Genomic DNA, 14,272 nt, shown 5'->3' on the forward strand with positions numbered 1-14,272 from the left:
ATTCACCACTTTAAAATGTTCAGTTCACATTCTGTGCGTAGCCACCACTACCTACCACTATAATGACATGGAATAGTAAGTTCTCTATGCATTTTAGTTTTCTTGTCAGTGAAATGGATATAATGAAATGCTCTGCCTTCATAGTGATGTTGTAAGAACTAAAGGATTTGATATAATTTAAATTCCCCAAAATAGTTACTGGAAGGCCTGGGTAATATACTTGCCTAGCATTCTTAAGATCCTGAGTTCAGTTCCCTGCACTGTAAAACAAAACAGGAAAGATAAAAGTTGCTGTCATATTGTAAGAGCTCAGTTAATACTATCTGCTGTTATACTCCATAGTATTGATGATGGTGTTGTACTCCCTTGAAAAGACCCTCATTACTGATTTTATTTCATAAAAGATTCCTCACTATCAAAAAAAGGTGTTTTGAGCCATGTGTGGTGGTTCACACCTGTAATCCTAGCTACTCAGGAGGGAGAATAGGAGGGTAGCAGTTTCAGGTCCACGTGTGCAAAAACAGTTAGTTAGATGCCCCTCTGCCACCATCTCTTAAAAAACAAGCTGACAATGTTGGTTGGTACACATCTTCAAGCCTAACTACTTAGGAAGCAGAGGGAGGTAGGAGGAATGCAGTGTAAGGCCAGCAGGGTAAAAGCAGGACCTTATCTAAAAATATAAATAAAGCAAAAAGGGCTGTGGGGCATGGCTTAAGTGGTAGAGTACTTGCCAGCAAGCACAAGGCACTGAGTTCCAACCCTATTTCTCCCACCCCCCCAAGTATGTTCGTTGCTACACTGTGTATGAATATGTAAATTGACCTGAAGGCAAAGTACCTCCAAGCTGTAGCAGAACTTAGGTGAAGATATACTCTCCTGAATGTGCCTATCACCTAGTTTTATTGATTATTATTAGTATATTCTTATCACTTGTCTCATGAAGTACACAATGCACGATTGAACACGATTTCCTATTCCTTGTGATATCCCCATGCAAGGACGCTGTCACTTTTTAAAAATCATTTTACTGTTTTGATTTATAGTAACATTATGCTTTTGGAAATCTCTGATTATTTTGAAAGTCTACACATTCTCTTGTGTCAAGTCTTTTATTTAATTGCTTTCTTAGCTGGTCATAGTGGAACACTCCTGTAGTCCTGGATACTTGGGAGGTTGAGCTCTGAGGATCGCTTGAGTCTGGGCAACATTGACCCTGTTGTGAAAAAGAAAAGAAATTGCTTTCTTTGCATTGTATTGATCCTATTTCCAGGACATTTCTTTGCCTTTTTTTTTTTTTTGTGGGGGTTGGTTTGCTGTGGATTCAGGGCTTCGTGCGCACTAGTCACACATTCTGCCACTGAGGTGCACCCCCAACTTTTCTTCCCCTATCGTCCTCCTTTTTTTTTTTTGAGAATTTAAAGTACACTTATGTTTTCATTTATTTATTTATTGTTTTGATACTAGGGTAATTAGGCACACTACCACTTGAATCATACTTCTGGCCCTTGAATTTAATAATGTACTTTTAAAATATTTTCTTTTTTAGGTTGGGTACAGTAGCTCACACTTATAAACCTAGCTACTTAGGAGGTGGAGATTGAGAGGTTGAGAGGATTGTGTTTTGAGGCCAATGGCAAAAAGTTGATGTGTAGCATAAATAGGAGAATTGAAGTCTATGCCAGCCCTAAACATAAAAACCCCAACAGACCTTATCCCAAAAATAACTAAAGCAAAAAGGGCTGGAGACATAGCTTAAGTTGGTAGATCGCTTGCCTGGCAAGTGCTAGGTCCTAAATCCTACCCTCAGTATTACCACAAAAAAAGAAAAACATTTTTTTCTTTTGTTGTTACGTTAAAAAAAATTTTTTCTTTGCAGTACTGGGGCTTGAACTCAGGACCTGCACCTTCAGCCACTCTACCAGCCCTATTTTGTGATGTGTTTTTTTGAGATAGGGGCTAATGAACTATTAGCCCAGGCTGGCTTTGAACTGCGATCCTCCTGATCTCTGCCTCCTGAGTAGCTAGGATTACAGGTGTGAGCCACTGGCGCCTGGCCATTTTTTTTATTTTTTGAAATAGGATTTTAGTAAGGTTCCTTGACCTTAAGATTCTCTTGCCTCAGTTTCCTGAGTGCTGAAATTGCAGCATGTACCACCATACCTGGCGAATAATGTAGTTTAGAATGTAGCATTAGTTTTTTAGGCTCCCGTGATGAATCAGTAAAAATGGGATGACTCTAAAATAGTAGGCAATTTTCTCTCACAGTTCAGGAGGCTTAGTCTAAAATCAAGGTGTTGGTGGGGCCATTCTAAGGGAAGAATCCTTTCCTCAGCTTCTGATGGTTCCTGGCATTTCTTGCCTTTGGTATAACTCAGTTTCTGTCTTTGTTTTCACATGGCCTCTCTGTGTGTTCTGTTGTCTTAAAAGGACACCTGTCATTGAATTTGGGACCTGCCCCAAGTCTAGGATGATTTCATTTTGAAATCTTTCACTAATTTGCCCTTACTTCCAAATAAAGACAATTCTGAGGTTCTGGGTGGCCTCAAAATTTGGGGGGACATCATTCAACCCAGTAGAGTGTGAAAGCAATATTTACATGACTTAAGCTGTGGAAAACGATGGGAAACAAGTTTAAATAATGTCAAAAATATTTTTGTGGTGTTTAGAAATGTTATTTTGGGCCATTCTCTGGTCCTAGTGGTCTTAGCAGTGTACTCTATGTTACGTGATGCTCTCTAAGCATGGATGCATTCGCACACAGAGAGATTTTTTAGTTAGGGTTCTTTATTTTGTGGGATGGGAATATAAATGCTATTTATTTCTGGCAACACTGAGGTTTGAACTCAGGGCTTTCTGCTTACTAGGCAGATGATCTACAACTTGAGCCATGCCTCTAGTAGTGTATTGTAGGTAGAAGTCTCAAATGAATAATTAGTTGGTGTGCTTTGGAGAACAGGCTTGTTCTCCTAAAGCACTTGTTCGTTAGTAAGCTAGGAGTAAGTGCACTCCTAAGTAATGTATTTAAGACTTTATGGCCATCTTGAGATTATGAGATTCTATGATACTGTAAATTGTAAGAATTTACATGGGCAAATAGTAAGTGATGGAGAGCTAGGACTTTTTTGGGGGGTGGTACTGGAGATGAATCTAGAGTCTTTGTATCCTGAGTAAACACTCTATTACTGAGCTAGACCTCTAGCCCTGAAGAGCATAGACTTTGGGAGTTATGTTCTTTGGGTTCAACTTCTGCCTCTAACTCTTATTAGCTGGGCAGACTCTATAACTTGGAGAACGTCTCTGCAGTATCTTATAAAGGTTACAGTATTGCATTCTCAATACTTGAAAATTGCATGGAACTGCTTGGAGCATAATAACTGCTCGCTTAATGTTTGCTGGGTTCATTATTATCATTGATGCTCTTAAGGAGAGAAACTCATCATCTGAACGATTTTTGCCATTGGTTGTTTTTCTAGTAGTGAGAATGAATTTTGCCTGATGTGTTCATAGATTCCTATTCAGCATTGCCACAGGAAAGATAATGCTTTTCAAGTTGTCTAGTAGAGGACACAAGATGAGATAGTAGCCATTTTAGTGATGTATACGACTTGCCTTCAGCAAAATCTTTTTTTTTTTTCGTGTGTGTGGAATTGAACCCAAGGCTTCCAACATTCTAAGTGTGTACTTTACCACTGAGCTATACCCTCAGGTGACAGAATTGTCTGATGAGTCTTCATTGGATACCAAGGAAAATCCTCCTTTATGTTATCAGGGTACTAACCTGACTTAATGTAACTTGACTTTTAAGGTAAATTTTTTTATCTTTAGAGATAACTTCTCTAAAGGATCTTTAATATAAGTCAATTTTGAAGGTTTTTTTTTTTTTAGATAAATAGATGAAGTACATGTTTTAGCAAGCTTTTTAGGATGTTTTGGAAGTAATCAACTACTGAAAGACTTGTCAATGGCTCATGCCTGTAATCCTAGAGAATTGAGGGTCAAAGCCAGACTGGGCAATATTTTGCAAGATCCCATCTCCAAAATAACCAGAGCAAAATCTACTAGGGGGTATAATCAAGTAGTAGGACACCTGATTTGCAACCGCCAAGCCCTGAGTTCAAATCCCACCTTCCCTGTCCCCCAAAAAAGAAATAAGATTTGTTGTGGAAATTGGTTTCCTTCTCTCAGGTTTTGATGTTCCTCAGCAAAGTATATTTTACTAATAGAACTTTTTTGAAAATCCTATTAAATGATCCTGAGGTAGGCTAGAAGTAGGAAAAGTTAGGGGCTCATGTAGGTTGCCTGGGGATGGTCTAGACCACCCTCACCTGGCTGGGAACCACCCATACCCCTCCCCACTTATTCATTTATAGGGTGGGAATCTCCTGGGTCTGCCCTCCCATGAGTTAGTGTAGGTTTTAAAAGCACCTGAAGAGGAAAAGCACGCTGTTCTGCCACCTGCACTCCCTTTGTATTTCCTTTCCTAACTTTTAATAAATCCCATTTACACCCACACATTCTGCTTGGATTCTTCCATGCTGGAACGAAAGAACCAAGGTCTTCTAAAAACACCATTTTGCTGTCAACAGTCCCACTCTTCTGCTTACCTGGAGCTTGGGCAAAGTATTACAGTGTATTTTACCAATGAGTTTATTTAAAAATGTTAAAAAATCTGTTGCTAGAATTTACAGAGGATGATGAGATCTAATATTAAATATACTGCCCAACAAGTTTTTTCCTCCTCAGCCTATTTGCTGTTTTGTCCTCACCCCCCTTTTTGTTTTTGTTTTTTGAGACAGGGTCTCACTGTAGGCCCCAAAAGTGACCACGTGGAGAGGAGTGATCTGGCCAAGAGATTGTTTATTGCTCTGTGGGAGAGGGAGAGAGCTGGGGGAGGGAGAGGGAGGGGGAGGGGGAAGGGGGGAGGGGCTTAAATACCTCTCAGTGAGACTCGGCATGATCTGATTGGTTAGGATCTTATGGTTCATGCCGATTGGAGGTTGGGGCAGAAGGAGAATTCAAGCTAGACTTGGGGCAGGACCGTGACCCTGGGAAACAGAAGCTTAAGGGTGCATGCAGTAAGAACTGAAACCTGTGGTTTATCAGTGCCATTATTGCCAACACTCACTTTGTAGCCCAGGTTGACCTCAAATTTGTGATCTTTTTTGCCTTAGCCCCCCCAAGTGCTGGAGTTACAGGATAAGCTATTACACCTGGCTCCATTTGCTGGTCTTTTAGTATTTTGCAGAGGACAGAAGAGACTCCCTGTCTACTACTTGAATACATTATCTTAGTTAAATGTAACATCTGTTAGGTAATTTAACTTTATACAGGGAAACCTAAGCATAGAGACATGGAAGTTGTTTGGAGTTACTTATCTATAAAATGGTGGGGTTAGTATTTGAATCCAAGCCTTTTTGATTCTGTTCTTTCTTCCAGCATGTGCTATTGCTCCTTAAAACCAGAAAGCTCAGACAGCCATTGTTCTATTGATTCTTTGATCCTCAGAATGGGGTGGGGTAGGGTGTTTTGTGTGCAAATGAAGCTTCCATTGAGGAAAATGAATCATTAGAATGGTGTAATCCTTGTCAAAGATTCTCCCATGAAATTTCTCCCTCCCTCTCCTTCCCCTTATCTCCTTCCTTCACCCCCCCACCTTTGCCTTTTAATAGATTATAGATTTTTCAGGCCCAAGAATGCCATTCAGAATAGGTAAACTCCTAAAAGAACTTCACTGTTTACTCTGTTTTTTCCCCCACAGTTAAAGGTGTTGTGGGAAATTTAAATAATTGTTTTTTTTCCTAGATTAACTGCTGAAGTACTGATCAAGTTCTGCGTTTCTTCAATGAGGAACTACAGGCTGATCTTCTGCCATAATCTCAAACAGCCATAAATGACAAATGAATGCTTGCTCAGTGAGGGTAGCTGGTGCAGAAGCCGTTTTTTAAACTTAGGTGTTTAAGTACTCAGAGGTAAGTTTTCAAAATGGTACCTGTTCTTTGTAAATCCACAGATTGTCAGATTTTGACCCTTGTAGCTGTTCTTTTTTTCCCTTGTTTTTTTTACTATCATTTATTCTTGTAGCTGTTACTTGATTATTAACTTGAAGGTTTTAGAGTTATTAGCTGGAAACAGGTGTGTCAAAGAAAGGCTGTTGCTTGACCATGTAAATTTATGGCATTTTCTTTTCCTTAAGTTAATTTCTACTGTTCCTGTAATTGGCTGGTTTGCTTCCTAGTCATGTTGTGACACTCTTGATCCAAATCCAGGGAGTATACAGTTGATCCAATGGGCCTCTTTTTTTTTTTTTCCTTCAAAATTTAGAATCTTGAGATTTGTCTTTGTGATCTGTAGTTGGTTGTGTCTTGTTCATCTTTTTTTGAGTTTTTCTTCCTTTTAAAGATACTCCTTCCCAATACAAAATAATAGTTTTTTTATGTGTGTGTTCACTTGTGCATGTGTGTGCACATGCGTGTGTGTATGTGTGTGTGGTACTGGGGTTTGAACTCGTGGCCTTGTGCTTACTAGGCAGGCATCCTACTGTATGAGCCATCTAGCCCTTTTTGCCCTGGTTATTTTGGACATAGGGTCTTGTTTTTTGCCCAGGCCAGACTGTTCTGTGATTCTACTGTTTTATGCTTCCCACCATTGCTGGGATGACAGGTGAGTGCTTACTTTTTTCTGTTGAGATGGGGTCTTGCAAACTTTTTTTGTCTAGAGTGCTTCACAGTCTCATTATAAGTAGCTAGAATTATAAGCATGAGCCACCTGTGCCCACCTCAAAGTAATAGATGTAGAGAATGAATTTTTCTTGGGATTTCTTATTTTCTAATGCTTCAGATATCAGAGATAGTCATCTGAGGCATTATTTCCTCCTATTCTTTTTTTTTGGGCAGGGTTGTGGTGCTGAGGTTTGAACTCTGGGGCATGAGCTCTACTTAAACCATGCCCCCCAGCCATTTTTTGCTTTAGTTATTTTTCAGAGAGGGTTTCTTGGCCTCAAACTATGATCCTCCTACACCTATGCCTTCCAGTTGTGGGATCACAGGTGTACCACCATGCTTGGTTCCACCATGCCCAGCTTGTTGGTTGAGATGGTAGTTTTCCTGGTTAAGATGCGGTCCCCTAACTTTTTGCCCAGGCCAGCATTGAACTGTGATCCTCCTGATCTCTGCCTTCCTAGTAGCTGGGATTGTAGGTATGTTCTACTATACCTGGTCCTCTCCTACTTCTTCTTTACTGATCCAAATTCTTACAAAGTTAAGCTAACTATTTCTTCTGGACTTTTTTGTTTTTGTCTTTTGTTTTTTTTTTTTGAGACAAGGTCTTTCTATGTAGCTCAGGTTGACCTGGAACTCACTATGAATGTACCTTAGGCTGACCTTGAACCTTTTTTTCAGTTCAGTGAGGAAGTCTTTTTATCAATATTGTTGTTTCATAATTATTCAAAAGAAAAGGGAGAAATGGCCCAAACAATGTATGCACATATGAATAAATGAATAAAGAAAAAAAATCAAAAAAAGGAAAAAAATTGCCAGTATGATAGTGCATACCTATGATCCCAGTGTTTGGAGACTGAGGCAGGAGCGTTTTGAGTTTGAAGCCAGCCTGGGCTACGCATTGAGATCTTACCTCAAAAAAAAGCCCATCACTTTATAAAAAGCCCATCACTTTATAAAAAGTGATTCTCTCCTGTTTGAGTATTTATGAATTGAGGGTTTAGGTGAAGTTCATACATAGCAGAGTCCAAAGATGGGTTTGGCTTTTTACAAACTTTGTCATTAATAAGCTTGGTCAGTAAAGGTCTTATTGGGATCACATTTGACACTTAATTATTTTGGGGACATTAATGTTACTTACTAAATTTAGATTGGCCAGTTTTGCCATTGTTGTTAAATATGCAAACACTAAAGAGAACATTCGGAACTAATATCATGACTGGGCACAATGGCTCACGACTGTAATCCCTGGGACTCAGAAGGCAGAGATTGGGAAGATCTTGGTTTGAGGCCATTCCAGGCCAATCAATCAATAAAAAGTTACCCAGTCCGCATCTCAATCAATAAGCTGAATGTTGTACACTTCTGTCATACCAGCTATGTGGGAGGCATAGCAAAAAAAAAAAAAAAAAAAAAAAGAAATGTAAGACCCTATTTGAAAAAATAATTAAAGCTGGAGGTAGGTGGATCACCTGTCTATCAACTGCAAAGCCCTGAGTTCAAACCCTAGTACCACCACCAAAAAAAAGAAAAAAGAAAGGAGCCAGGAGCCAGTGACTCACGCTTGTAATCCTAGCTATTCAGGAGACAGAGATCAGTTGGATCATGGTTTGAAGCTAATCTGCGCAAATAGTTCTCAAGACCCTATCTCGATAAAACCCTTCACAAAAAAGGATTGGTGAGGTGGGTTGAGGTATAGGCCCTGAGTTCAAATTCCAGTACTGAAATAAAAGAGAAGGCAAAAATGGGTTGGTGCATGACTCAAGTGGTAGAGTGCCTGCCTAGCAAGCTTGAGGCCCTGATTTCAAACTCCAGTACTGTGGGGGAAAGGGGGAAGAGAAAGCTAATTTCATAGTTGAAAAAATGCTTAGATAAGTATATTGAACTTTATTTGTAAAATACACCATGGGCCTAGTAACTGGAACATTTTCAAATAGATGGAACACATTCAGGTATAAAGCATTTTTCTTTAATGTATTTAGTCATATTGCCATTTGTTAATCATTATAGTTCTTTTTTTTTTTTTTTTTTTTTTTTTGTCTTTCATTTGGCAGAAAAGACAGCTTTGATTTCTGGCTGCAAAAAAGATATGAGGAAGAGCTCCTCCCCTTCCTTGAGTAACTGCAACTCCGTTCTTGCTAACAAAATATTTGGAATTCCACTTGATGAGCTGCAGCAGGGAGGACATCCAGACAATGAGGTTCCGTTCATAGTCCGCCACGTTGTGGACTATATTGAGGAACATGGTATACATTTCCTTACTTTGAGGGCTAGCTTTTGATTTAATAAACACAACGTAACCCTTTTTGATCTTGGATTAAAATTTTTTTAATATGAAAGTGCAAAACATGAAAAATGATAAAAATTCTTTTTAAGGCTTTAGTATGTTTTTACTTAAATTCACATACCTAGAAATAACAGTTGCCCAGTCTAGAACATTTTTAGTGGGGGTAATAGGAATATTTTTAATGGATATAAAGGGTGGGATAAAATAGAATATCCCTCAGAGATAATACGTTTCTAAATGAGTAATTTGAAGGTTTTTAGCCAAATCTGGGGAGCCAAGAAAGGCTTTCCAAAAGTTTAAGTATTTTAAGTTGATTAAAGAATGAGTATATGTGGTCAAGTAATGGAAAATGCAGCTTAATTTTTGCTTTGAACTAATGTAGGAGGTCTGGAGCAACAAGGACTTTTTCAAGTCAATGGAAATGCTGAGACAGTGGAGTGGCTTCGGCAGAGATACGACAGTGGAGAAGAAGTGGATTTGGTTAAGGAAGCAGATGTTCCCTCAGCTATTAGTCTTCTTAGGTTTTTCCTTCAAGAACTTCCTGAACCTGTTATTCCTGGCAGTTTGCATATTCACTTGATGCAGCTTTCTCAAGGTAACAATTTGATTCTTAATCAATTGTCATTATTAATTTAGAGTCCTTACCTTTTAGAAATCTTGACATGTAATCAGTAACATAGTATTTCAGAGATTAATTTCATATTTTCTCATTTGTTCTTTTTGACTATATGATGTAGTCAAGGGAATAGCAACTTCTTGAATCCCTGTAGTCTTGTTTTCTTTTTGATGATTGATCAAAAAGACATAGGCAAAGGAGAAGGAGGAAAAGAATATTGTTTATTTTATTTTGTTCATTATCTTTTAACAGTTTTTAGATCTCTGAACAAAGATTATTCTCTCTGTTTATTATAGATAAATATGTTATTGAGTATTCATTTTGCTAATTCAGCTCCTGGGAATGCAACACTGAACAAAACTAGTTAAAAAATCTCTGTCCTCTTCGAGCTAAAACTTTAAAGGGAGTAGAAAGAAATAGATGATAAAATATATATAAAATAAACATGTATATGACACATGATGATAAGTGCTACAAAGGTAGAGAGTATGTTAAGTAAGTCAGTGATGGTATAGTAGTTGTGTTTTGTAATACTTATATTTTGCTCTTAGTTGATATACATGATTTTCTGTTTTTTACAGAATACTTAGATTATTAAAATTAACTTTCTACCAGTTACAGGCACAATTATTTAAAAAACATTAGTCCAGGGACTGTTTAATTTTAAGATCAAAATACTGGTGCGTTTGAATGGACAGTTGGTAATACTACAAAGTATAGAAAAGTCATTTTTGTTTTAAATTTTAAGTTAAACTAATATGACTATATCCCTTCTTGGTACACTTTTTTTTTTTTATCTTTTATTCATATGTGCATACAATGTTTGGGTCATTTCTCCCTTGGTACACTTTTTTGACTTTTGTTGTTTTGCAGAGTTGGCCAATATGATGTCCACAACCTTTGTTTTTTGTTTTGGCAGTACTGGGTTTGAATTCAGGGCCTTGTACTTGCTAAAGTGGTAGAGTGGTAGGCACTCTACCACTTTAGCCACACCACCGGCTTGACTATAACTTTTTCTTTTTTTTCAGTACTGGGGGTTTGAACTCAGGGACTCATGCTTGCTAGTGAGATACTGTACCGCTTGAGCTACTCCACTAGTCATTTTTCTGTTGTGTATTTTCGAGATAAGGTCTCTCAAACTGTTTGCCTGGGCTGGCTTCAAACTATGACCCTCCCGATCTGTCTCCTGAATAAGGATTGTGTGAGCCATTGGTGCCTGACCAATACCTTTTAAAGAGAGTTTCTTTTCCTTAATTTTAAGAACCTGTAGATTCTGCCGGGTAGCGAGGGGGTAGGGGGGAGAGGGAGGGGGCCGGGGTGGGGGTAAGGGAGAGAGTGGGGGGAGAAATGACCAAAAAAAAAAAAAAAAAAGAACCTGTAGAAAATTACAAAATAGAATATAGTAATAAATAAATTACTTCAGTTTGAGAGTGCGTCTAAGAAATTACCTCTTCTAAGTGGGACCATCATCAATCCATTGGTTAATACAGGCTATGCTTCTGTTAATGAAAACTCATCAACATGACAAACACAAGGCCTAGCTTCTGTGATAAAATTCACTTGTTAAGAAAGAAACCTGTATCATTTTAGAGGAGAAAACCAAATGAAAAACCAAAGACTCTTTAATTTAGTTCTGTAATAATGCTAAAGTTAATTTTTCTTTTTAGAATGTTAGGGAAAGAAAGAAAGTCTGTCAGGGCACTGTTCATTCCTTGTTTTTCCATTCATTGAAGTGGAAAATTATTATTGATACTATTAGTTTGTTGAATTGTGTCTCTATTTTGTTCATTAGTAGTTTGTATTGACTGGCAATGTCAATGTATTTTGACTTCTTAGAGTTGGTTGGCACTAGTTTAGAAACACAGGTATAGTCATGCAAAAAACAGTATGATGAAATGAAAAAAAAAAATTAAAGAATTGAGGCCAGTTAGTAATAGATAAGGAAACCAACCTTCAGAAATTGAGAGATTGAATTCCTTTCTCCACCTCCCCATTTCCAACACTTCTCCCACTTAATAAGTGAAATGCAAAGTCCTAAGGTATTTGGCCTCTAGTAGAGGAAGTGAAGAGGTTTTGAATTGTTACAGTAAAAAAATGGTGTGGGTGGAATAATGTGAACTTGGCAAAATATCTGAGCTTTACTTTTTACTTCATTAAGGTAACCTGTCATTATGTTTTATAGATTATAATAACGAAGATGAATTTGGAAGAAAGTTGAGGTTCCTCTTGCAACAGCTTCCACCTGTTAATTACAGTTTGTTAAAGTTTCTGTGTAGGTTTTTAGCTAACATAGCATCACATCATGAAGAAATTTGGTCTGCAAATTCTTTGGCTGCTGTCTTTGGTCCGGATGTCTTCCAGTAAGTTGTTTCACAAATTCTTGTTTAATTTTTAAAGATTGGATTTGTGAAATAGAATCATTATATTGTCTCCCATGGATCATAGGATGCTGGATGAACCATTATTTTTTATAGTAGATCTGATTAATCCTCTCAGCACTGCTGTGAACAGGGTACAAATTAGGTAGGTTTTACAGATGGGAAAACTGAGGAACAGAATGATGACATAAATTGCTCAGTTTTATTAAGTGACTCATAGATTCTCTTCTAACTTTACCTGTAATTTAAGCACTCAGTTCAATTTGGACTTTTATTCTTGTTCTTAGCATTTATACAGATGTGGAAGATATGAAAGAACAAGAAATTGTGAGCAGGATAATGGCAGGACTTTTGGAAAACTACTATGAATTTTTTGAGAATGAAGAAGATTTTTTATCAAATGATTTGAGTTCAATTACTGAACAGGTGAGAATATTTTAAAGTTCTATTTGGAGAGAGAATTTTTGTTTTAAAGAATATACTCTTCTGGCCTTGACACAGATTTATGCACAATTTATAGACTGAACTAGAGGTGGTTCTCTTGATTAATAGTTGTAAATCAGGAGTAATATTGTAATTATCCATATAGCGTATGGGTTTGTTCCCCCCCCCCAAAAAAAAAAAAAAAAAAAACCCCAACAACATCTTGTCCTTAATTTGGGTAATAGGAAAAGGCACTTATTTTTTAATGTAATTTGGCTGTTGTGGGGATTGAATCTAGGTTCTAGAGCATGCTAGTCAAGTGCTCTGCTGCTGAATTAAAAACTCTTGGCCAGGAAAAACTGAGTCAGAGTATATGGTAGAGACTTTGTACTTTTTTGCAGAGAAATTGTGTTAATATAGAGGAATATGGCAAAGGGTGAGTAATTTAATGTAGAGGATACCAACACAAACTTTAATGTGTATTTTATTTACTTATTTATTTTGTGCTTCTAAGAATTGAAATCAGGTCTTTGTGCATGCTAGGCAAGCACTGTTACTGAGCCACATCCCCAACCCTATGCAAACTTTTTTAGAAATTTGAAGTTATTCTTAACTAACATAACAGTTGGTTAATATAGTAGTGAAATCATTGTCATCAATGGAAAGCATCTTGATATCATAGTTTAGGTTGCATATAATTTTATCTTTTTTTTTTTTTTTTGGAGATAAGGATATACTGTACATCCCAGGCTGGCCTGAAATGCACTGTGTAGCTTGGTCTGCTCTTGAAGTCATGATCTTCCTGCCTCAGACTCCTGAGCGTTGGGATAACAGGCATGTGGTGTCACCATGCCCAGCTAGCAAATGATTTTTTAAATTCTGTGACTTTAGAATATTAAAATCCTTTTTTTTTTTTAGCACGGGGCTTGAATTAAGGGCCTCCTGTGCTTGAACCACAGTGCTAGCTCTAAAATCTATTTCTGAAACTACATTATGATCTTTTGTTGCTACTACTATTGCTTGATGGTTGAAACTGTTCAAGAACCCCAGATACTTTCCCTTCTATGCAGTGGGAATATTGAAGCTTTGTAATTTCAATGTTTTGTAAAGCTGTACTAGTTGAGACTGTGCAGGTTTAGAATTTGTGATTTAGATCTGTTTGGAGGCTTTTCTTCTGTGCTTAAGTGGTTGTCACCAAACTTACATTAAGACCTATGAAGTTACTTACATTTTGGGTGTGAGTGGGGCTGTTAACTTTATTTTTTTTTATGGATAATAGTGAACCTGGTTTAAAAAAAATAAGAAAGATAAAATGCCTTGGTTTCACACATACCCACTTTTCCCCTGCTCTTCTCTCATTGTTTTTTTTTTCAGAGTTTTAAAAATGCAAATACAAGTAAATATTTTCTCAGTTTTTTAAAACAAGAAAGTAGCATACTGTATATACTGATCTGTATCTTCTTGTATATCAGTTAAGAGTAAATCTTGAATATTTTTTCCTTTTAGAGCGTAGAGAGAATGTTCTTTTAGTTTTACATCTTTATAGTTCTTATTGCATAGGATAGAACCTTAAAATTGGTGGTATGTTGGAGTCCTGGTTTATATCAGTATCTGGTATAATATTTAGTAGTCCCACCTATCACTATCAGATGTGTCCAGGTTTTGATGATAAATTACATGATCACACTATTTATTTATGGACATTTGGGTGGCTTTCTTTCATTTGCTGTGAGACTATAAAGCAGCATCTCTCTGTCTTTTTTTTTTTTTTTTGGTGATTACTGGAGTTTGAATTCAGGATCTCATGTTTTCTAGGCAGGTTGTTTACCACTTAAGCCACTTTGCTAACCCT

The 14,272-nt window shown here is 37.3% G+C and overlaps 1 protein-coding gene across 12 annotated transcripts in view; it reads left to right on the forward strand.

The window, feature by feature from the left end:
• Fam13b (family with sequence similarity 13 member B) overlaps positions 1 to 14,272 on the forward strand; it is a 107,873-nt gene that overhangs the window by 23,049 nt on the left and 70,552 nt on the right. For 11 of the 12 annotated variants that reach the window (XM_074076943.1, XM_074076942.1, XM_074076940.1 and 8 more), the window contains exons 2-6: positions 5,803 to 5,969; positions 8,771 to 8,962; positions 9,386 to 9,598; positions 11,802 to 11,979; positions 12,285 to 12,423. In XM_074076943.1, the coding sequence (XP_073933044.1) occupies positions 8,806 to 8,962; positions 9,386 to 9,598; positions 11,802 to 11,979; positions 12,285 to 12,423 (687 nt within the window). In that variant the 5' untranslated portion in view covers positions 5,803 to 5,969; positions 8,771 to 8,805. The remainder of the gene's footprint in view (positions 1 to 5,802; positions 5,970 to 8,770; positions 8,963 to 9,385; positions 9,599 to 11,801; positions 11,980 to 12,284; positions 12,424 to 14,272) is intronic. The other variant, XM_074076951.1, reaches the window with a different exon arrangement.

This window comes from Castor canadensis, chromosome 6 (assembly GCF_047511655.1).
Source record: "Castor canadensis chromosome 6, mCasCan1.hap1v2, whole genome shotgun sequence".
NCBI classification, from domain to species: Eukaryota; Metazoa; Chordata; class Mammalia; order Rodentia; family Castoridae; genus Castor; species Castor canadensis.